The 25666-nt window shown below is 45.3% G+C and overlaps 1 protein-coding gene across 1 annotated transcript in view; it reads left to right on the top strand.

Moving 5' to 3' along the window:
* Positions 1-7662, top strand: part of zbbx (zinc finger, B-box domain containing) — a 28633-nt gene extending 20971 nt beyond the window's left edge. Inside the window, exons 15-17 of the mRNA XM_062473749.1 lie at positions 1190-1411; positions 4693-4792; positions 7384-7662. Of these exons, the coding sequence (XP_062329733.1) occupies positions 1190-1411; positions 4693-4792; positions 7384-7471 (410 nt within the window). The 3' untranslated portion in view covers positions 7472-7662. The remainder of the gene's footprint in view (positions 1-1189; positions 1412-4692; positions 4793-7383) is intronic.
* Positions 7663-25666: the final 18004 nt, after the last annotated feature.

Here is a 25666-nt window from a genome sequence, read left to right on the forward strand (position 1 = left end):
CTGTCCAAAAACACTGAGGTAATCTGTTTACGCTTTCTCTCTCTCTCCCTTTCCCTCTCTTTCCCCCTCTCTATCTCTCTCTCTCCCTCTATCTCTTTCTCTTGTTCTTTCTCTCATTCTCTTTTTCTCTTCCTCTCTCTCTTCCTCTCTCTCTCTCTCTCTCTCTCTCTCTCTCTCTCTCTCTCTCTCTCTCTCTCTCTCTCACACACACACACACACACACACACAGACACACACACCCCTTGGAAAGACAGTAAGTTAATCTGTTTACGCTGTGACAGTCCTAATACCTCCCCCTGCTAATCAAATCAAGGAGTCTGTCAGCTCAAACGTTCTTCCTCTCTCTCTCTCCATCCTTCTTCACCTCCCTTCTGTCCTGTCCCTTTTCTTCATAAATTACCCCACCCACACTCCTAATGTTCTCCTCCTCCTCATCTTTCCTTGCTCACACACTTTGTCCTCCACTCCCCTCCTCTTTTCTCCCTCTCTATTTTCACTGGTACACTTTTGGGGTGTTTTGTTATCAGCGTGTCCATCTGCTAACCACACGTCTGTGCTTTGAAGCAGGGTCACAGTGCCAGAGAAAAGAGGGGGGAGCGGAGGGGCGTAGCGGCGTAGCGAAAGCAGACTGAAAGATTGGTGTGTGTATGTTTGTGTGTGTGTGGGGGGGGGGGCGCACATAGCAATGGGCAGCAGTATGACACAGTGTGACACACTGCACACACACTCTCTCTATCACACTCTCTCAATGGGGGCCTCGATGTAATTTACAGTGAGCAGGTGGGGATGGATGTTCAATCCGATTCAATTTGATGTGGCTCACTTTCAAGAGGGATAAAACACGTCCCTCCTCTCATCCCTCCCTAATTTTTGACCACCCTCTCACTCTACCTCTTTCTCGCTCACTCTTTCTATGCCCTTCCTCACTTCTTTCTCTCCTTTTCATTTTTTCTCTTTCTTTGTCCACCATTCCTCTCTTTCTCTAATTCCCGACTTTCAATGCCTTTCTCCGCCACTTATGCCTTATTCCTGCTCTGTCTGTCCTTGACTTACTCTCTCTCCAACCAGCATTAATAATTTGTATGCACCCCACCCCCCCGCCCCATTCTCCCACCACCTCTACCAACCTCATCTGTCATCCCAAAAGCCCACAGTTACCTCCCCCTAACCATCTCCTGTTCACCCACAGGTGGGATTGTTGGAGCCACGTCCAGGCTGAGACGCCCGGCCAGCTCCTTCTCTCGCTCGGGGTCTGCCCCCCCCCTTCGCCCCCTGTCCCGGGCGGCGCGGGAGATCCAGGAGATCAGTGGTGTGGATGAGGAGGACTGGGGACATCCCAAGCTGCTGGATGAGGATGCTGACTCACTGGCTCTCAGCCGCCTGGAGGACGAGTTCAGACGCATGGCTCCAGGTGCTACAGGCTATTTGCGCGCATGCACACGCACGCACACACACAGTTGGCGAAATGGCAGAGCTTTACTCTCACACAACCAGGGGTTTGCACCTAAATACTGTAAACAGAGTGTTTATGACTTATCAAGTTAGACTGCTAGCTCCAGCAGTAGTCTCCTAGTAGGAGAACTTCCTGGTCCCGCTGGTCAGGGCTGCGTTTCCCGATAACGATGGATCGTAGCAACGATCGAGCAAAATAACGAAACCATCGATATTTCTTACGCCTGGGACACACTGGCTGCGAAGCGCCTGGACGTTCCGCGAAGTGCCGCGATCGGCAACGACTGAGCAAAAGCTGTTCACACCAGACGCGCATTTCTCTGCGCCGGTCACCAAGACTTTCAGCCAGTGGCGAAAATCTGCTATCAACTTTGGGGGGGACAATTATATGACACTTTCTCAAGAGCAATTTCTGAGGGGGACACCAAAATGACTGCTGTAACACAGCCTACATTGTAATATGTTAAATGTATATTGAGGAACCATAATTAATACTCCTGGATCATTTATAGTTAGTAACTGAAAGGTTGTCTCAACTTGTTCAAATGTAGTTATAGTAGTGTTTCTTATCAGTCAAGTATGAATGCAGGTGTACAGTATTTACAACCAGCAATACCAAGAAAGGCCAGTATGTACTGTACACTGTATGGGTGCAGTTTATGTAATTACAATGGGCATGGTGCAGTCTCATCTAAAATAATCTCAATTGAACCATCATAAAGTCGGGGGAAATCGCAAAACCATTTCTCTTGAAATGTCAACACTTTGTTGGCAAGAGTCTGCAGTTCTATAAATTGTGGGTGTGGCTGATATGGTTCTGTGCCACCACTGAGGTGACTAGACAGTGCTGTGCCACTGTCTCCTATACTGGTGCTGCTGGCAAAAAGGTTGACCCCCGGTCCTGCCATGGCTGTGACACTATCATCTGAAGTCTCTCCCTGGCTCTTTCCCTTTCACCACCCTCACTGACTCACAGTCTGTCTCCTAGAAAAGAAATAAGATGTTTGCCATCCTCCTAACTACCAGTACCCAATACTACACAATTAATCACAACAACAATACCATTGCCTCAAATTAATCTTGGTTCAGTCACCAGTTTAAGTAGAGAGTGGGGGTATCCATGGCATTGTCCAATTATGTCCCTATTTTACAAGTCTAAAGAAGAGAACCCGTCATATTGCCAAACAAGAGACTCAACAAAATTATTTTAGCACATTTCACATCATTTTTAGGAACATTTTATCAACTAGTCTTTGAAATTAGGCCACTAGGGTTCTTTCTTTGCGTTTTGGTGTCCTGAAATGCTCTGATGTCCGTCTTTATTTTTTCTGCAATTTTTCTACCATGCTGGCCGCACACACAATGTACAGGTTATTTACAGTAGGAGATGGGCTTTTATCATTTATTACCATTCTTCTATAATAGGCTTCGATCTACCAGGTAGCTAGACAGTCAGTTAGGAAAGGTGAAACGGATTGCATTGACAGCTGGATTGACAGCTGTGTGAGTTCACCCTTTACATAACGCAAACTGCAACCTATTGTCATTTTAATATAATTCATGTTTTGGTTTTATATTTGGCTGGCTTCCCAGAATAGCTGAATATGCAGCTAGCGAGCCCCAATTCTGTTTGTGTGGTATTTGCCATCATCTTTGTTATAGCCAGTTTACTCCAGATCGGCACACAGGTGCTTCAAAGTCCCTAGAGACGATTTAGCTTTTGCAACGAGACCATTTAAGATAATTATGACAATGGTAGAATATAGTATAGTTCTGTTCAGTATCGCTAAGCATGGCAAATGGATTTAGAAGAACTACAATATCCGTGCTGATCTTGGATTAAATTGACGATAGCAAAGTTTCCATCTTTTGACGATGCCAAATGGAATAGTGCTAGCTAATGTTTTCTCTATCGGTTTGTTTGCTAGCTATGCAAATGCAGCTACCTTAGTGTGTGTGAACCCTGCCAACATAGTGAAATCGCTATGGTGCGATTAACTGGATTAATTTCATGTTAGCCACGTGCATTTCAAATGGTAGACACTCAAGTCACCTTGTCAGATATTACAACTACTTACTGGACATCAGCCACCAACGACACAAACAGATACTGTCCGATTTTCACACACGCACCTGCATCACTGCCGAGGGCTGGGGCTGTGGATCAAACCATTGTGGGACCAAGGGCGGGGTTCGAAATCTTTTTAAACTTCAAAAAGCGCCATTGTGTCCATAATCAGCAAAGCGCTTTCATTGCATATTATCAATGTTGTTGAAATTACATAGTTATGTTTACAGTGATTTATTGGGGAAGACAAATCATATTTTTCCCAGGATTGGGGGGGTCGTGTGTCCCCTGTCCCCCCCGGGATTTCCGCCCATGCTTTCAGCTACTCTGAGCTTTCCTTTTTCACATTACGCTAACATGGTACATAAACATGACATAGGCCATATTTAGGAAACGTGTTATTCCAACAGCATCCCAGTATTGGGATGCTGTAATGCTTCTACATTGTCGCGTGTAAACTCGTTTCTCTCAAACAAACAAAACAACTACGGGCATGCTAGCTCAACAGATCAATCCGTTTATTTTAATTTGTTTTAATCAAGGTAACCACATGGAAAGGCCGTTCGTTACCAACATTGTGTAGTTAGGTTTAATATAGGGTGAATATTGGTCAAGTACGTATGCCTCCAAAGTAATATAAAAAAATCATTATAAAGTCTACAACTTTACAAATGTTCACCGTAGTCTACAATTAATGTAATGACATGTTTAATAACATGTTTTTTTATTCAAATATATCAACTAATATGGTGTCTTTTATCATCCTGCAGCTGATTTCGCAAGCGTCTCGCGAACAAATTCGACCATCTGCCGAAACGATTGCTGCAGATCGCAGGCAATTGCGGCGCTTCGCAGCCAGTGTGGTCGGTCCCATTTGATAACATGGGCGCCGAAAGAAAAAAGGTGGCGCTTCGCAGCAGATCGCAGCTAATCGCATCCAGTGTGTCCCAGGCGTTACGTGCACTTCCCAAACATGCTCGTAAGGAGTAGGCTAATCTATGCGCTTTCAAGAGCTACGAATTTTCAAGAGACACTTTAAGTACGGTGTCTTTGGGAACGGCCCGTAAAACGAAGATTCGTCGTACGATGGATTCTACGATCAATTTAGGCTTACGACGCTTTCGGGAAACGCAGCCCAGGTCAGTGAAGGTCTGATCTCCTCTCTTCTCCAGAACCAGGTCAGCCAACAGGGGTCCAAGAGATCAAGGACGCATCACTTCCGGGGGGAGGATTTACATTCGAGGGGCGGCACAAGAGATGGGGTCCTGACAAGTGAGTGTAGCTAAGATGTATGACAGATACACACACACATGTTTGATTATGGTTTGGTCACTTCTCATTAGCAGCTGCTTGTTAGTGTCCCCAAACACACTCTCACATACACACATATTTAGACACACATAAAGACACAATAATCTGCTTTGCACCTTACCCCTGAGCATGTTCATGGCCAATATCAGACTTACATCAACAGCTGTTCTTTCAAAGAACCAGTATGCAGGCTTGTTATCACTAAGACCACACAAATATATATGCGTGTGTATGTGTGTGTGCGAATGTATGTGCATTCAGATCTGACATTCAATGGCCACACAGTGGGAACATCTACCTTGCAGGTGGCAGACACCCACACCCTTTTAGATTCTGCTCCCCCTCTCTTCTTTTTTAGCCGTGACCAGCATGTAATCCTACCCCCCCTCCTCCCCTTCCACTGCAGAGGAGTGTGTAATTTCTGTCTCCTTGTCCTCTGTCTGTGCCCGTGCTGCTGGCCCTGTATTCTGTGTAATAAAGCACCGGCATGTAGATCAGGCCCTAGCATCGCTGCCTTGTTCAACACCAGCTGCAGTGTGCCTCTCCCCGGCCCAAACACAAACACACTAACTGCTGGGATGTGTATGTATGTGTTTGTGTGTATTTATGTGTGTGTGTCTGTGTGTTTTATACACAGAACAAGGTTCTACTTTCCTTTGTCGGAAAGGGAGTGTGTGAGGGTGTGTGTGTGAGTGTGTTTCAATAGAGGGTGTAAGCTTTGCTGGAGGCCCTGTGCTAAGCATAGTGCTGTGGATTGCATTGAGACGTGTAATAACAGGATTACCACACTCTATACTGTGTGCCCTTAAAACAGCACCTTACATCCCTCACACACACACACGTGCGCACACACACAACTCCATTGACAAGTGTTAACTTCCTTGAAGGCGGCTACTCTGATGAAGTTTAAAGCTATTGGATCTGCCCAGAGCCACTCTGATCTGCCATAACCAATCGCTAGCGTTCGCCTTAGCCAACTCCTTCACCACTACTGTAACAAAGCTAGTTGCCGTAGCTGGAAAATCTTACTTTTCCTGAACCCCGTGGGGAGGAGGGCCACAACATCATGGCCACCAACAAAACTTAGCAAAGATTGTTCTTGCTCCGGCTTTAACTTTTGGATATTCGGCAGCGACTCAGCCGCCATTACTGAACTACAACTAGCGAACGACATTAACGTCATCGTTCTCAGCCACTCCCTCTGTTCGCTGATTGGACCTACACATTCTCCAAAAACCGACTAATACACCGAAATCCCAGACCTAGTACAGAAGCAAAATCTAAATTGAGCGGAAATATGTAGGGCAGAGCCAGGCTAAAAGTACCAGTCATTGAGGGGAGAAAAAATACATGCATTGCAATACAGCTCATAAACCCACTTCAACACAGACTTGCTTATTGACACATACACAAACACTAGGGGTGGAACGGTACACTGAAGTCACGGTTCGGTTCATACTGCGGTTCAGACATCACGGTTCGGTACGAGTTCGGTACAACGGAGGGAAAAGCAAAACAAACCAGGTTCCTCTACGAGTGAATATGCGCATTGAAGATGACATGTAAATTCCGATTGCGTCAGTAATTTTTTGAGCCCTATTTGTATTTGTATCTAATGGCTGGTTAAGCACTGTAGGGAGGAGAAGTTGAACTGTTTTTTTTTGTCTCGTTCCAGTGATTGGCACACCTGGGTGATGGTGTCGGATAATTTTAGTCATTTAGCACACGCCAGATGTGTTATATGCGTTAGCATGTTAGACAACCACAACCCACAACCAGTGACGTGCGGTGATGTGAGTAATAGGTAGCCTGGCTCTGCCCTCCTACGTACTTCCGCTCAATTTAGATTTTGCTGTACTGCGTCTGCGTCTGTACTGCGTCTGGGCATGAGGCACGTAAGTCAGATGTCTCCGGTTAACTTTCTACCTGTCCAATCAGCGAACAGAGGGAGTGGCTGAGAACGATGACGTTGATGTTGTGCGCCAGTTTGTGTTGTAGTTCCGTAATGGCGGTGGAGAAAGATGCGAGCGAAGCCATTCGGTCCGTTGTGGCAACGCTGCCGAATATCCAGAAGTTAAAGCCGTAGCAAGAACAATCTTTGATCCCCACGGGGTTCGTTTGATTTTCCAGCTAGCTCCGTTAGTCGTGAAGGAGTTGGCTAAGGCGAACGCTAGCGATTGGTTTTGGCAGATCCAGAGTGGCTCTGGACAGATCCAATAGTTTTAAACTTCAACAGAGTACCCGCCTTCAAGGAAGTTAACGCTTGTCAATGGAGCAAGCCCAGACTCAGACCCATCATATTTAATTAATAATGTGAACTAAAGATCAAGATTAAAAAACGATCTCAGGAAAATCCCCTCATCCTATTGGTTTACTTTGATCTAACGTTAATTCTGATTGGTCTTTTTACAGTTTGACATGATCGAGCATGGTTCTGTGCTGTCTGATTGGTTACTTTGATGTCGATATCGCGCCCCCTGTTCAGCCAACAATCGATTGATTGGTGCTCTTTTAAACTATGCCTGTTTTGATTGGTTGTTTTGATGTTCCAGGGCTGTGGTCAGTGAATATCAATCAGACAAAGAAGCAGAGATGAGGGACCAGTTGAGAGACCAGCAGAGTGTCCTGTCATTACCCTAACACACACACACTATAGAACGCAGCAGCATTCCTGTTTTTAAAAGTGTGTTTCTGACGCTAAATTGTTTATACTTTAAAACACAGATTTGATGTCAATACGGGTGCACTGACTGAATATGATTCATTATTTTGGAATGCATGCCGGCCGTGCTAATTTGTTGTGCTGTGAATAAAAACATGACTTGGGGGTATTGGTGTCTTTTTCTTCTCTCTAAGTCTTGAGGTCTTCTGACGAGGCCACGTTAATTTTCACGTTTTTTATTCACCTGTGTTTGTGTTGTTGTACAGTACTTTTGCTTATTTGTGTGTGTGTGTGTGTGTGCATGTATGTGTTAGGGAAATAAACAGTCTTAAAATGGAGTTTGGCAGAAAAAGATGATGATCGATGGAGGGGATGAGAGCATAAGAGTTGGATGAGGGGAGTGTTGGAAAAGGATAAGGTGTAAACTGTCTGCATTCTGTTTTGAGGCCTGTGGATGTATATGCTTACCCCAACCTGTGTTTGTGTCTATTTGTGTGTGTCTGTGAGAATGAGGGAGAGAGAGGGAACGTTGAGGGGCTGGTCTGTGCCAGTCTAACCTACAGGAGTTGAATGCTGGACACATTTTTCTGTTGTCATCACAATTTGTTTCTTAATTAGATTTGGGTGGCATGGGCCTCATGACAGGCACACAAACACATAGACACACACACACAAATGTTGGAGAGGAAGGAGGTTTCCGCTGGTGATAAATTATGTTTATGGGAGAGGGACTGAGAGACTGCTCCAATGCCCACTGCTGCTATCTGAGTGTGTGTGAGTGTGTTTGATGTGTGTGCATGTGTGTGTGTTGTGTACACCATGGCCACTGTTGTTACTGCTTCTGCTGCCACAGTTGGGGTGGGAATGATAAACACCCGGTGTGTGTGTGTGTCTTCCCTCTGTGCTCCTCTGTTTTGCATTACTCTCCACAGCCAGAGCCAATCTATCACTGCTGCCTCCATCCTCAGCTGATTCCACACAGCCAAGACACAACAGTCCAACATAACACGCCAGGGACCAGGGGGGTATTCCAGAAAGCGAGTTTAGTGAAAACCCTGAGTTGGGTTACCCTAAAATGAGGCAAACTCAGGGTTTTTCCAAGAAAGAGAGGTAACGAAAACTTTTGGTCAGTGTCCATGGTAACTTACTCTGTGAACCTAACCTACTAGCTAGCAGGTTTTCCATAACAAACTCTGCATTTCTACCTATCCCCTCCCACTTTCTGAGCCTGATAGGCCTATACAGTTGACAGGTGGGGTGTCCTTTCCTGGTTCAGCCGACCAATCTCGAACAAAATTTAATTTGCTTAGTTATACGTCGGGAGAGGATTATAAAACCGCGATTCGATGTGCTTTAATTCCCTGATGAATACCTAAGTTAACGTTAACGTTTCCCGTCACACTCCCGTTGGCCTAATTTATTTTAGCAACATTCTCAGCCCTTACATTGCTTTACACACCGTGGACATACACCCACCAAATGCTTTTTGGCACTGAAATAATGACAAATCATTAACATTTAATTTGGTCTTCTTCGTTGTCTAGAATTAGAAAATCAACAAAGAGTATTTATATAGGCTATTGTTCCTACAATTAACATTATTTACCTGTGACCATGCACCCTCCTGTAACTGGTGTTCCAGCGAATCTATTTCAAGATTAGCCTTTATTCTTCTGCCTAGAGTAGGCCTACACAATCTCTTGGTCAGTTTTTGGCACTTGCTTCATGAGATGCAGTTTGTACCACTCATTTACTGGTAACTGGGAATACATGAGATTACATTAAATTCCACAGTTCCGCATGCAGAATTCACCTGCCATTATCACTGTATACAGCATCCATGCTCTATTCAAACAGGATCAGAATGTGCAAATCGTTTTTCTATTCATAATTCTCTTAATGTCAGTGTAACTGACAATTCCACAAAAGCCTGTAAATAAAAGTACATGGGGAGAGAACTACCAGTAGCTCCCATACATAGGCTTCTCTGCATCCATTTCTGGGGCAGCAGTCAACATCTCTTCATCATCTTAATCATCATCATCATCCTGTGATGAAAAGCATTCTGTTGGGGGTTACTGCGACTACAAGTTGAAATAGGCACCAACTGATATTTACTTTGTATCATGTCGAGTATGATTAAACCCAAGGTGACGTATAGGCTACGCTACAATAACGAACTTATAGGCCAAAGCAAAATATGCCTTACCTGTTCGTAATATGTTTTTATATTTAATATAACATTTACATTTATGCATTTAGCAGATGCTTTTATCCAAAGCGACTTCCAAGAGAGAGCTTTACAAAAGAGCATAGGTCACTGATCATAACAATGAGATATCCCCAAACATTGCGAGCAGCCAAAACATGAAGCATACATTGTGAAAACCAAATAAGTGCCAAAAGGGAAGAACCATAAGAGCATGCAGTTAAACAAGTCACAATTAAACAACATGAAACTCAAAAAGTGCAAGAGTGTACCTGTAGAAAAAACAATCAACAGTAAAATATTTCACAGCAAGTACAAGAATTTAAAACCATTACAACTAACCAACAAGAGCAACAAGTCTCTCAATACGACTCATTGTGATCCTGGAGGAAACTAACATCAGGTCCAGCCAAGCATTCCTAAGTGCCGTTGTACTCCCGGAACAAGTGCGTCTTGAGCCTTTTCTTGAAGGTGGGGAGACAGTCAGTGTCCCTGATGGAGGTGGGGAGTTGATTCCACCATTGGGGGGCCAGACAGGAGAAGAGCTTGTGTTGGGACCGGGCGCTCTTGAGCGGTGGGACCACCAGACGGTTGTCAGAAGAAGACCGTAGGTGGCGGGGGGGGGGGGGGGGGGGGTGTAAGGCTGGAGGAGAAACTTGATGTAGTCGGGTGCAGTCCCGTTCACCAATCGGAAGGTCAGTACCAGAGTCTTGAATCTGATACGGGCCATGATGGGAAGCCAGTGGAGGGAGATGAGGAGCGGGGTAACATGGGAGCGTCTGGGTAGATTGAAGTCCAGGTGGGCCGCTGCGTTCTGAATCCTCTGGAGAGGGCGGGTTGCGCATGCTGGGAGACCGGCGAGCAGCGAGTTGCAGTAGTCCAACTTGGAGAGGACAAGTGCTTGGACTAGCAGCTGGGTGGAATGCTCAGACAGGTATCTCCTGATCTTCCGGATGTTGTAGAGGGTGAATCTACCGGGAGATAACATTGAACATGCTACAAGTCCACCACTTTTTCACCTGTAATATTGACGGAGAATGTGGTTAAATGTTCAATGTATGGACTGGCTACTGCATTCAAATTTATGCATTGACTCGGCCAGCAATTGTCTCCCACGCCATACGCTGCTACAGCTGTATTGCTTTTCTCCGTAATATCTGCTCAGATTCACCATGAACACATGTTAACACTTTTATCTGAAGTGTGGTGAAGTAAGACAAAGTTTTTTTGTTGCCAGGTGCCATGGTGAATCCTAGTATCGGAGCTCCATTGATGTTGGCTCAGGGTGGACCTACTCCGAGTTGATTTAACAAATTCAAATCAGCTTTTCTGGAACCTGAAAGACAGAGTTTCCCATTTTAGGGTAAATCAATTCAGAGTTCAGGGTTAGGTTCACAACCCGCTTTCTGGAATACCCCCCAGGTGTTTGGATCTGTGTGTGTGTGCAATACCTGCATATTGCTTTTCAGCCTATTCCACTGTTCAAAAGTCGGGTAAATGTGGTGTCTGTGTGTGTGCCCCTGTGTATAGTTATACAGCAGGTATTAGGCCATACTTATTGTGGGATGTAGAAGTGTTTTATTTGTGTGAAAGTTAATGGCTGTGAGCTGAGCTCGAAAGCCCTGTAATCCTACTGTAGTCGCCACCGGCCTGATTGAAAACATGGAATAAAGTGTAAAAGGATAGAGAAAGAGAGAGAGAGAAAGGGGGTGTGTGTAGAGGGAGAGAGTGTTGTAGGGGAGGGGAAAACCAAGACACACACATACCCACCTGCAGCCGTGCACACACACACACACACATCGAACCAGCAGTTTAGAGATGTTATGAGATATTATTATGTGCTGTCCACATCATCAACAAGTTTGGCTCCAGAAAATACGAACAACAATTCCACAACATCAGCCAAACTTTCACAACGACTAAGCAGCAATGATGGCCTGGCTTGAAACTGCAGCATCTTCAGTGACCACCAGGGGGGCGCGCACATCACACAAAGACAGTATCTTTAATTAGGACGACATGAAGGAACGCTGTAGTCTCACAAACAAACACACACTCCATTAATCACCCCACACTACCGCTCTGACTGCAGTAGGGAGGAGGAGGGAGGGATGGAGGGATTGCGTGCATATGCTCCTGTAGGGTGTGTGTGTGAGTGTGAGACAGATAACAGGAAAAAAGCAATTGTTGCAGAAACTGAGAGAAAAAGAGTGAGGATAATAAATGGTTCAAAAGAGGAGAGGGGGAGGAGTGGAGGAGAAAAAAAACAACGGAATAAAGTTTTTTTTAACTTCAAGCTCTTTATGATTGCATGTCGAACCTGTGTAGGTATTCTCATTCTCCTCAGAGCGCACACACAAACACACGCATACGCAGACTGACATGAGTCTAATGGGGCCTGAACAAGGGATGCTTAACAAGAAGAAACGCTAACAGGTGCTTCTCATTAAGGGCAGAAGAAAAGAAAAGAGAGTGAGTGAGGGGAAAAAAAGAAGAAAAACAAGGATGAAGAGAGGAGCAAACGATGTGCTGATATCCCTGTGTTCTTCATTAGTGCCTGCTATGCTGCTGATACCCAAGAACCCCCCTTTCCCCCCACAATCCTCCCCTCTCCTCTCACTGTTCTTATGTCTCTCCCTATCCTTCTCTCATTCTCCCTCTCTCATTACTCTTCCTCTGCTCTGTCTCCGTTTCATCCTCCACTCCAGGTGTCGGCCTGTAGTAGCACCAGCAGTAATTGATCAAATTCTAACCAACAGATTCAAAGAAGCACATACACGCAAGTGTAGTACCAGTGCGCGCGCGTGCCTACACACACACACACACACACAAACAGACACACACACACTTACGCACCTTGAGGGATGGTCCTCCTCTCGCAAGGCCAGACATTTACATTCTGCCTCTACCCGTTCTAATTAGCCAGCTGGACCTAACTGTCACCGAGGGACCGGGTTATTAACCCTCTCTCCCCCTCTCACTTTGCACATGGATGCATCTGCTCCATTAACCATTGAAAAATACCGTGCCAAAGCCCACAGGAGATGGGGGGGGGGTCCTCATTAAACACTTTGAGCCCCAACTGAATCCATCACTGAAGTATTGATCCGTCAAAGGGTTCCTCGGATTGGGATGACCTCTGAGGTTAGGGGTGTATGTAAGCGGAGGGGGTGGGGGGTGTATGGTGAGGGGTGTATGTGGGGAGCGTAAGGGGAATGTGGTGGAGGGGGGTATGTTGGGGCGAATCTGATGGTGTGGTGTATTGGTGTATTTGAGGGGGGATGTGATGATGGGGTGGAGGGGCGTATTTTGTGGGGGTGATGTTTGGGAGGGTGATGAGGGGGGGGATATAGTGGTGGGGGGGAGTATGTGGGGGAAGGGTGCGGCAAGTTTTCCACCCATTCCTCCTGTCCTTGCTTTATATTCATATCTCTATTTCTCTCTTCCCCTTCCTCTTCCTCTGTTTTTCTGCCCCTTTCCATCTCCTCTATCTCTTTCTCACTCTCTTTCTCTCTCTTGCTCTCTCCTTCTTTTAACACTTTTCTTCTAGCCCCCTGATTCCAATTACCATACATTTGTCCTGAGTTTGATATGGTGAACATCACTGTTGAGGCTTTGGGAACAGATGTGTGTGTGTCTGCTTGTGTGTGTGTGTGTGTGTGTGTGTGTGTGCTTGTATGTCAGAGAGCCTGGATGGTCTGGAAGGTTCCATGTTATTGTAAGTTATTTGAGGGACAGAGGGATATGGCCTGGGGGTAGCTTTGAAAAGATAACACACATTTATATTTTCATCCATGTCTCACAGAGAATCTCTTTTTTCCAATAATGGTCTTGCAGGGGTCTGATCCCCGTACATGGATAGGGATTAGGTTACTCTGTCCACAGTACATCAGCCTCCAACCTGGCAACCCTGGAATAAACTGTTGCTGTTGTTCTCATCAATTACTTACACACACACACCATTTTTGCTCTCTTCTCCCAGTGTGGGTATTATTAAAGCTAGTTGTTCTAATGACAAATGTTGCACATTGTCTTTCTGTCTCACGGCCACCCATTATGTGGATTTTTTTCATGGATTTTCAAGTCATGGCAGGGTGCTGTAGTTCCAGCTGGAGACAAAAATATTTGAAGCAAACACACTGAAGTGCACACACACACAGTGTGAGCTTTTGTCGATCACTGGCAGAAGGGGTATTTATTCAATTTATTGCCAACCTTTAAAAAATACTGAAAACATATCTACCCAGTAGTTTTGTGTGTGTTTGTATCCAAATAAATGTTTCATTTTACAATAGAAACATTCAAAGAGAGGACAGACCATCTTTTGTCTACAGACACACATTGAGTCATAACTCATGTGCATGTTGGGTCACTGTCACTGACCATCCCTGCCCGAGGGGACCTCTCCCTTAACTACTCTTCCCAAGGTTTCTTCCATTTGGTCTCAATTAATTTTCCTGGGAGTTTTTCTTGGTTTAGGTGCAGTTCTAATGGGCATTTGTGAAGCCCTGTGTGACTGCTTGTAAAAAGTGCTCTACAAATAATTTAAATTACATTTACATTTATTCATTTAGCAGACGCTTTTATCCAAAGCGACTTCCAAGAGAGAGCTTTACAAAAGAGCATAGGTCACTAATCATAACAACGAGATAGCCAAACATGAAGCATACATTGTGAAAAGAAAATACGTAAGTGCCAATGGGAAGAACCATAAGAGCATGTAGTTAAACAAGTTACAAATTAAACAACATGAACCTCAAAAAGTGCAAGAGTGTACCTGTAGAAAAAGCAAGCAACAATAATATAATTCACAGCGAGTACAAGAAGTTAAATCAGTTGCAACTAACCAACAAGAGCAACAAGTCCCTCAATAAGAGTCATTGTGTTCCTGGAGGAAGCTAACATCAGGTCCAGCAAATCATTTCTAAGTACCGTTGTACTCCCGGAACAAGTGCGTCTTAAGCCTTTTCTTGAAGGTGGGGAGACAGTCAGTGTCTCTGATGGAGGTGGGGAGGTGATTCCACCATTGGGGGGCCAGAAAGGAGAAGAGCTAGGGCTGGGAGCGGGCTCTCTTGAGAGGTGTGACCACCAGACGGTTGTCAGAAGAAGACTGTAGGTGGCGTGTGGGGATGTAAGGCTGGAGGAGAGACTTGATGTAGTCGGGTGCAGTCCCGTTCACCGCTCGGAAGGTCACTACCAGGGTCTTGAATCTGATACGGGCCATGATGGGAAGCCAGTGGAGGGAGATGAGGAGTGGGGTAACATGGGAGCATCTGGGTAGATTGAAGTCCAGGCGGGCCGCTGCATTCTGAATCCTCTGGAGAGGGCGGGTTGCGCATGCTGGGAGACCGGTGAGCAGCGAGTTGCAGTAGTCCAACTTGGAGAGGACAAGTGCTTGGACTAGCAGCTGGGTCGAATGCTCAGACAGGTATCTCCTGATGTTCCGGATGTTGTAGAGGGTGAATCTACACGACCGGGAGACTGCAGCAATGTGGGCAGTGAGGGAGAGCTTGTCATCCATGGTAACCCCAAGGTTCCTGGCAGAGGATGAAGGGGTCACCGTCGCAGATCCAATGGTGATTGAGAGATCGTGGGAGATGGAGGGTTTGGCTGGGATACTGAGAAGTTCTGTTTTGGCGAGGTTCAGCTGGAGGTGGTGCTTGGTCATCCAGGTGGATGTGAGGCAGGCCTCGATCCTAGCTGAGATCCCCGGATCAGTCGTGGGGAACGACAGGTACAGCTGCGTGTCGTCAGCGTAGCAGTGGTAGGAGAAGCCATGGGAGGTGATGATTGGTCCAAGTGAGGTGGTGTACAGGGAGAAGAGGAGGGGTCCAAGGACGGAGCCCTGTGGGACACCAGTGGAGAGCTGGCGAGGGCCTGACACTTTGCCTCCCCAGGAGTCCTGGTTGGATCTTCCCGACAGGTAGGATGAGATCCACTGAAGTGCAGTGCCAGTGATGCCCATCTCATAAAGTCTAGCGAACAGGATCTGATGGTTAACCGTATCAAACGCTGCAGAAAGGTCCAGCAGGATGATGACGGATGACCTTGAAGCCGCTCTGGCAGACTGGAGGGCAGTGGTGACTGACAGGAGGGCAGTTTCTGTGGAGTGCCCAGTCTTGAAGCCTGATTGGTTGGGGTCAAGCAGGTTGTTCTGAGAGAGGAAGTTTGACAGTTGGTTAGATGCAGCACGTTCAATTGTTTTTGAAGGGAAGGGTAGTAGTGATACTGGTCTGTAGTTCTGGAGGACGGCAAGGTTAAGGGAGGGTTTTTTGAGTAGAGGTAACTCTGGCCTGTTTGAAGGCAGAGGGGAAGGTGCCGGAAGTAAGAGAGAAGTTAAGGACATGGAGAAGAAAAGTTATGATGGAGGTAGAGATGGTTTGAAATAGAGGAGATGGGACTGGATCAAGTGGACAGGTGGGGCGATGAGAGAGAATGAGGTCAGAGATCTCTGCCTCAGACAGGGGAGAGAAAGAGTTTAGACATTTAGTTGGGTCAGTCATAGAGGGTGAGTGGGTAGGAAAGGTGGGCACAGGGAACTGGCTGCTAATGTCAGCGACTTTTTACTCAAAGAAGGAGGAGAAGTCGTCTGCCGTCAGGGGGAGGTGGGGGGGGGGGCGGGGGAGATGGGTTAAGAAGGGTGAAGGTAGAGAAAAGTTTGTGAGGGTTTGAGGCAGAGTTAATTTTGTTCAGGAAGTAGTGGGTTTTAGCACCAGTTATGTGAGCAGAGAAGGATTTACGGAGGGAGTGATACTTATCAAGGTCCAGACCGTCTTTGGACTTGCGCCATCTCCTCTCAGCTGCCCAAAGGACGGACCGTTCTTCACGAATAACATCCGTGAGCCACGGGCAGGAGGGAGAAGATCGTTCAGGCCTGGTTGACAGGGGACAGAGAGTGTCAAGTGATGCAGTTAATATGGATAACAGGGTGTGGCAGTGTCAGTGGGGTGGGACGTGAACTCGTCAATGGGAGGGAGGGTGGATGTTACAATGGAGGAGAAATGGGAGGGGGATAGGGAGCGGAGGTTGCGACGGAAAGTTACGAGGGGTGGGGAGACAGGAGGAGTTGGAGGAATTAGATTTGATGTTGGAGTACAAGGTAAGAGCATTAGGAAAATCCCTGTGCTCTATGATAATTAGTGACCACGCAATCAAAACCCAACCTCTATTAACATAGTTTACACAAAATGTTTCATTGTAAGGGCTTGTGTGTTTTGAGGATGTGTGAATGGGTGTGTCTGGGCGGGTGCACATGCTCTACCATTATTTGGCGTGTGTACGCATGCATTTGTGCATGTATTCTCTTCATAGGGTGTGTTAGCGTGTGCACATGTTGTGTGAACGTGCTCTCCTCTTAGTGTGTGCACACCAGTGCTGTGCCTGTAGAACATTGGGGCTAAACACACTTAAGGCTGAGCAATCAGCCAGTAAACTTTCTACTGTGCTGTCATTAAGCCTGAGACTAAGCTGCCTTTATCCCTGTAAAGAAGAAAGGGAGGCTGTCAGCATGTAATTAAATTAGATGAAAGAGAGGAATTACAGTGGTCCCCTCGTCTTTAAAGAGACGGCTTGATCAGGACCTAGGGCAAAATAAAGCTTCCCCTCTCTCTCTCTCTCTCTCTCTCTCTCTCTCTCTCTCTCTCTCTCTATCCATCTATATCTATGGCCATGTGTAACTTGTAAACAGCATCAATAGCTAGCCCTTGACTGAAAATCTTGTACAGTTCTGTGCTATGTAGACCTCCTGCACCTCCCTTCCTCTTCCACTAGAAGGTTAGGGCCTTGAGTTCCTACCTTCTGGCTGCTTGCTCAAAATCAACAGGCTGGACTAGTCTAGAGTTGCTCAAATCAACACAGACCATCCATATGAATCCAACCCTGGCAAGCTTCAATGAACGCTAAGATTGGGACTATAACTTGTTATGGCCATTCTGTGCGCTCTTGAAAAACAGACCAAAAAGTGTGTGTGTTCACAGTTTCGCACGTGGGACGGTGGGCAGAGGATGAGAGGCGAAGAGGGGGAGACGGGGGAGGAAGAGAAAGGAGATAAAGGAAGCTGCTTAATGTGACAGTGTTTTGAGTTCACTGTTAAGTTGAGCTTGCGTGATAAAAGCATGTCCTGCCCCCCTCTACCCCTCTCCACCCTAAGGGGAGAAGATGAGACTGCTAATTAGACAAACAGAGAAACAGACCCAGCGGCCAATCAAATCAGCTTTTGAAACCCAACCCCCCCGAGATGCCGTGGAAATGGGACAACTCTGTAACCACGGCAATGGGGTAGGATATGATGTCATGCTGGGAAGAACTGTAACCACCCCCTCCACCAACACCACAATTACTGCCCGAAATTGTCTTCTTTTTTATGTTTGTTCTTTTCTTCATATTTCCTCACCCCTATAATGTGCTGGTGTGCTGTGTCGCTTGGTGAGGGGGTGGGGGAGGCAGGGGGAGGGAAACAGGAAGTTAATTTATAGTGCAGTATAACACACTAAACTGTTTTTTTCTCTCTCCCTAGACAGAATCTAAGGGTGAGAAGAGAGATAGACATGTGGTTGGGGGGGGAGGGGTTGAGAGAGAGAGATAGAGGGAGACATTGTTTTATGTTAAAGTCTTCATTGGACAGTCAAAAATGCCAGGTACCCATCAATTACATACCCTGGACATTAGAAAAGTTATTTAATCACATTGATTCATGTCTTAGGCTAAATAAACAGAAATACATCTATTAACCCCCCCTGGTTACAAGTGAAGCAGTAGAGCCCCATCCACATAACTGTTTACATGGCATCCCTCTCCCCCCACACAACAATTAACTTCAATCTTTCCAACCAGCATACACTACAAAAAGACAATGCGCAATCTTGCTGTGATGAGCCCAGGCAACAAGGGCCCCAACCTTTGCATTCAGTGACCATATTCCCAACAACCTGAGAGAGAGACATACAATTGGATCCATCTGATCAATCACTGCGCAATGTAAGGCACAGGGTCTAATAAACTCCCAGCTGGTAACAACAGACAGGAAGGAGATGGTGAGAGATGGATAGGATTTGAAAGAGGGACAGCTGGAGGAGAGATAGAAATGAAGACAGAGAGACTATGAAGGAGAACCACAGAATGTGCCAGTGTAGTGATGTCTGAACGGAGATAGACAGATAGAAGAAAAAGAGGGTGAGCGAAAGAGGGAACATGGCATGAGAGGAATCGATGTGGGTTATCACTGAGGGACATAATGTGATTTTCATTTGAGCTGTGGGGGGGCGTGTGTGATGGTGTGTGTGGGTGAGAGAGGTTCTGGGATTGATCATGTCTGACCACACGATTGATGGACAATGTCACATCTCTCTGACCTGCACTCTTTCAATTATTCATCCCTTCATCCCTACTTCCCTGCTCCAATTACCCAGATCAAAGTTGGCCTGCTGTTCAATGTACGCGTCTGTCGTGATCCTGCACCACACACACATACACACACATACACATGTTCAACACAATGCAATTAAATCCCCATTTCAGAGCTTTTTGTGACATGCCATAACATTATACAGGAGTAACAGACCATGGAAGAGGAGAGAGAGTGTGAGAGAAAGAGAACGAGAGAAAGTGGTTAACATGAATGTAATGAGTGCTATACAGTCTCTAAGAGAATTTGAACACAGAATGGAGCGGAGTTATACCCAAATAGTAATGAGGCAGATTACTGTGTTCGTGAACAGAGACCTGTCCAGGACTGGGGTGAGAGAGGGAAAGGAAGATTGAGAGAAAAGGGAAAGAGAAGAAAAGAGAGAAGGGGGAGAGTAAAAGACAAAGGAGTACCGAAGGTACCGTATTTTCCGAAATAAAGCCGCGGCCCCCATTTTAATTTTCTTGTGTTTGTACGGCTTATAGTTCGGAACGGCTTATAGACCGGTTTTAGAACAAAAAGGTGACTTTGTTCCAAGATTTCTACAGACAGTGCAGCTAATTTAATGCTCAACACTTGAACGGGGGCTTACTTGAAAGAGAAATTATTTACGGTGTCTCAGTTACACTATCTGGGCTTGGAAATACAGTGACTTGCTAAAGTAGGCAAATGGCTAGTAGAACATAACATTTCATAATAATTTCAGTAAATCTAACAGCTGCAAGACCCAGTGAAATGTTATACAGCTAGCAAACTAACATTATCTAGCATCGCTAACGACATTGGCTAATTCAACTTCGGTAGTGTAACCGAGCTCTTTGTAGGTTTGTTTTAGATATAATTTGATATGGTCTTGTGGACAATAAGACACGGACTCTGTGTCTTTTCAAAACTTGTATTTTCCCACTTCTGTTCTTGACATCGCCATTCGAACAGCCCTCACTGACTTCACGTAATGCTTACGTCAGCATCATGCCTACGGCAACTCCCGAGGGACAAAACACCCCTTTCCGCTGAACATAGAAAGGTCTGCTACAGTAGGCTATCCTCAGGATTTGCAAGATAGCTAAACTTATACCAGTGCTCGAATTATCTTTGTCTTTAAGGGGGTCTATCTCATAAAAAAAGTTGGCATAGCCTTACAAGGCTATACAATTAAATAGCCTAGGCGCGAGTGACGCTTTTGCTTAGTACGCGCACGGTAGGCCTAGGCTATAACTTGAGAAACGCACACAACATACGGAGAGATTTTTTGGGAATAAATGGATTCCTTGTAATTAATTTCAACGTCAGACAGGTCAGAGGTAACAAAGGTGAGAACGATACGGCCAACCCAGACCCTCTAGGGGATCCGGGGGCATTGTACCCCCAAATAACATTTCTTAAAATTGAAAGTTAAACGCATCAATCTAGTGCACTTTGAGAGCAAAATTAAGAGGCTAGATACATGTAGAATCTGTGCTCTTGAAAACAATGTCATGTTATTTTAACCAGCCCCTGATTGGCTGTGAGGTTTAGGCATTAGGAGTGACGATTGGTTCCAGAGCCAGTTGTAAAGTTGCGAAGCACAGGTAAAATGCTGTGTTGGCCAAGGCCACGACTAGGGATGGGCAATACCAGTAGGTGCGTTCGACATGGACTGACTTCATGCAGCGCTGCAGCCGGCTGCAGGCGGCTGACTTGAAACAGTGAATTCTGGTTACTTTTTGTCTGACTTGAGACGGCGCCGAGGCTAGGTCACTGTGACTTAGCCATCAAAGTACCGTGAGATCGATTCGAGAACTGCCGACTGTATAGCCAAGCGCATTTTCTCAAGAGCAACTGCACGGGTTCTAATGACGACACAGCTATTTCATGATTGGCCAGACTCACACACACGACAACTTTGACGCGTGTTTTGTAATTATTCTGACACCTTCAGTTTCGCCAACGCTCAAATCCGGACCAAACAGTTTAATTGAATTAAAAATGTGTTGAAGAAAGGGTTTTAGTCCGCCTCTTCACTAACGGAAAGACTAAGTTTAATGATAAATAAAGTAAAGTACAGCGCTTGATCGGCCATGACTGACGTCAACGCAGCAAACCACGAGAAGCTGGAATGTCCGACTTCACAGAGCCGTTTTCAACTCCTCCCCGACCAGCGGCTACTCTCGCTGGTCGTTTCATGCAGTCGCAGTCCATGTCAAAAAAGCACCTAATCATTTTATTTTCGATCTGATACCAAGTACTTTCAAGACCAGTATTGTCGATATCAATACCGATACCGATACTTCTATGATTTATTTTATTTTTTATTTTATAATGCATTCTGAAAGCCATCGTTATTAATATTAAATAAACCGCAATAGGCATTACTGTCTGTGTTGCCTCCTCTGCTCACGTCAGCTGTACTTCGTTGTGCTCTTTGGGGTGTTTAACTTTTAGATGCTTGTCATGTTTGTGGTATTGCCACAGTGGCATATTGTTGTTTGACAAATGTCATATAAAGCTTCATCGTTGTTAACTAGAGTGAAATAACTCCAGATTATGCTTCTTTTTCTTTTAGTCATGACCGCAACAATGCACTCGAATCTGCGCTGAGTGTGCTTTCACTGAGTGAGAGTGAGAGAGCGTGGCGCGCTGCCGCTGATGAACTCATGATAAGCACAGACACAGCGGAAGAAAAAATAGTTCCCATTGACTTTCTTACTTAAGTACATTTCGATACTATATGGCCTACAACTATTATAAAAATATTCTAAAATCACTTGTTTAAAAGAAATCCCAGGTAGGATCGATATTTCAAATTGAGAATCGATCCTTTTGATACAATGCCAGTATCGAAAATATCGCTACTTTAGGATCGATCCGCCCATTCCTAGCCACGACCACCCCCCACCACCCACCCCCAGGTGAGGAGTTTGCATGCCTGCAACATATTATTGATTGTAATAGTCCATATTTAATTTCAATTTCGCAATACAAAGAAGTAGACTAAACGATTTAGTCTTGAGTGTCATTCTAAGTTTCAAAATGAAATATAACGTTCACTCATTTGAACCAGACCACCGTATTTACCTTCATAAATTCCTCCTCAACGTCCTCTGTCTCGGTAGAGCTAGTAGGCGCCTGGCTAGAACTAGCTGTTGCTAGTGCCATATTTTCTGATTCTAAATCTGCAACTATTTTTTGTTTTTTTGGTGGTAAAACCTAAATTTGTAAGGGCCGAATATGAATTTGGCGCAGTTAGCCTTTTTTGGTGGCATAACTGAGAGTGATATTTAAGGTTTATTGTGGTCAGGGACGTGCACAGGGGGTGGCTAAAGTTGCCTGGGCAACTGCCCGTTTGCCCTCCTCGAGTCAAAGTGCCTCTCCGAGGGAAATATTTTAAATTAAATTAATAGTAAATTTAAACAGCTGCAGAATTTCATGTAGACCTAGATTTAAAAAATCGCCCCCCGAAACATTTCATGAAGTAGCCTTATTCACTTCCAATAGATAAGCCTACGTGCAACGAGAGTGGAAGTCAAAGGGGGGAGGCTTGTATGCCCCTTACGGTGCGTTCACACTGCAGCGTTTTTTAACGCTCTGCACCGCTTGCCTTCCCACAGTACACCACGCTCGGGGGCGTGTTAGAAAAGTTCATACAGAGTTGTAGTTCTCTAAGGTCACTGCTGTAGTCATGACCAAGAAAGCAGACATGGGTTCATGTACTGACAATATCGATCAAAATACCACTTTTACACAACATTTGTGTAAAAATACAGAATTTTTACTAGTGCAAGATTACAGTAGAATACATGTTACGCCACCGGTCACTCAACCTTACGTGACAGAACAGTCACTTAATGTGACCGGACTGAATTTAAAAAGTATAAAAACACACTAGGGACACTGACAACGTCGGAAACCCTGCACCATGCATTATTAGTTTAATGTAATCTTAAAATTCAGGCTCGTCACATTACGTAACTTTGTTCTGAACAGAACTGGGTGTGCAGACACATACGATAAGTTTCTCCTCTATCTTGAAATTGTAAAACTTAGAAATGTTTACCATGACCAACAGTTGCTACGTTACAAGAAACAAGAAACCAATCCGATTGGCCAACGCTAGCGTTTTCACGCTCCTCATTTACATAAAGTTGAGAAAATCCAACTTGCAACGCTTCTCTCCGCTCGCCTTCCCACAATGCCCTACGCGAGTGTCAACGCCTGGTTTCATTGAAAATGAATTGGAAGCCTGGCTTTTTTCAGGCCAGAGCAACTGCCCTTCAAAATTCCTGTGCATGTCCCTGATTGTGGTATTTACCTCAAAAGCACATTAAGCTAAAAGCAAAGTGCCTTCTTCGGACTTGCGAGTGCTGTCAAATTGATCGTATGCGGTTTGCTCACACATAGCCTAGTGGTGTGGTGGTGAAGTGCAGTCATGCTGCGTTCATGAGCGTAGGGTAGGCTCAGGTCTACATACGTCCCGTAGTAGCCTATATTTTAATTTAACGTCTTTAATGGTAAGAGACCGCGGCGCACAGGGATGGATAATGAGCGTTGTTTAAGATTAAATTGCAATGCAACATATGGCAGACACCTTCAGATATGAGAGACCCCTCAGATTTTTTACTTTGTTGCTTTCATGGGAGCCAGTCCTCACTCTATGGGAGCTCGGCTCCCTCTGGCTCCCATGTAATTTGAGCACTGACTTATACTATATCTAAAATAATTTTGTAGACATAACAATGGATTTTGCCACTAAATGAGTGACTTGGCTTTAATTCTGGACATACTATTCACAATCGAAGTGTGTTACACAATGCTGTAAAATCACCTATACTTGTGCATTGCTTGGTATTGTAGCGACAACGCTCTTGGTACCCAGAATAACTCGCGGCAAGCTGAAAAGCTACTAAGTTAAGGGCATTAGCTTAGTTAGATAAGCATTGTTCGGAGTTCTATTGTTGTGTTCGTTCTGTTTTGATATGTGTAATGCTATGGTCTGTAATTTAGATCATTTGAGTTTTCACCCTGATTGTGAATGTTGTCTAGTTAGATGGCTATCCAAGCTGTCCAATGTGAAAGAGTTTTTGGGTAAATAAACAGTTGGCCTATCCTGTGCGGCCTAGACGCCGATTTACAAACACAAAGTTCCTATTCTGGTGGGATGCGGCTTATAGAAAATGCGGCCTATTTTCTGTAAAATACGGTAAATGATAGAGAGAGTGAGAAAGGGAGAAAAGAGTGTGGGGAGAGGTGGAGAGTCCTTGGTAGTGATTAATACAGGACTGAGGAAAAACTGCTGGCTTGGCGCTTGCTAGACAGAGGGAGAGAGAAGGAGTGAGAGAGAGGGAAACTTAAAAAAAGCAATGTTTGAGAGGATGAGACAGAGGGAGAGAAGGTGGAGAAAGAGGAAAAAATGAGTGAGAGAGAGAAAGAGCAGTAGCTGAGATAGTTGGCATGATGTCATGGCTAAGGTGTAAGATAATTCTCTTCATTGTTCCTGCTTTCCGCTCTAAACTACTGAAGTGAATCCTGGATATACCCCTCCCCCCACCCACTGCAATTCCTTCAAACCCTTTCTCCTCACTTTTCCTGGGCCGATTCTCATTGTCTGCATCTAACGCTCTGTTCTGGAAGGCTATTTAATGTTCTGCTTCCGTTCTTTGATTCATTCCCTCCATTCTCCACCAATCTGTTTTTATTTTCCGTAGCCGGCATTGCTGCAACGCTCTGGAGCTTTCCTTAATGCTGCACTCAGAACGTCGCCAAACGCCTGCACCTCACACTGGTGTGTATGTGTGAGTGTGAATGGGGAGACCAGGTTTATGTAAAGACACACACAGTAGGGGTACGAGGATCCATGGAAATCCAGCTCTGCTATATAATGATGCCTCTTTGTTTTAATGAGAGCCCAATGAGGCAGCAAACCCGCCTGTCGCTGTGAGCTATAGACCAGCAGGGCCAATGTCCCTGATCACCACACTCTGTGGACACTTGGTTTGCTGGTATGATGTTGAATTGCACTATAGGTTAACCAGTATGATATCCTACCATCCAACCAAGTTTCACTTAATTAACAAGGTAGGTTTATGTTTTGGAGGGTTGTCAACAGATTACAACAGCTTATGTAAACTTGTGTCTTTGCTCAAAATCCCTTCATAGAGAGGCTCCACCCAGCTACCAACCCACCGGAAGGCATGGGGGGGGGGGGGTGGAGGGAGGGTTCCGCACCAAGGCCAGATGTAGCGGGGACTGGACCCTGAAGACTGCAGTACTCTTGGCAGACCCAGGTCTGGCACTGTCAAAGGTATCGCTTTCAAAGGCTATATGGGATAGTTAGTCATTAATGAACTGTGTCAGGGATAAATGTTGAATGCTGAGTGCCTCTGTATGTGAGTGTAGCTCTCTTTCTGTCTTTCTATCTTTCTCTCTGTCTCTTCCTCTTCCTCCCTCTTTCTCAGATCATCACATCAACAGGGACATCAGCTTCTATTGAACAATGGAACAGGTCACACATAAATCTAACTGTATTTGGCCAACCTCCCATCTTCTCTCTTTCCTTCTGTTTCTCTCACTTGCTCTCTTTTG

This window comes from Osmerus eperlanus, chromosome 11 (genome assembly GCF_963692335.1).
Source record: "Osmerus eperlanus chromosome 11, fOsmEpe2.1, whole genome shotgun sequence".
Lineage (NCBI taxonomy): Eukaryota > Metazoa > Chordata > Actinopteri > Osmeriformes > Osmeridae > Osmerus > Osmerus eperlanus.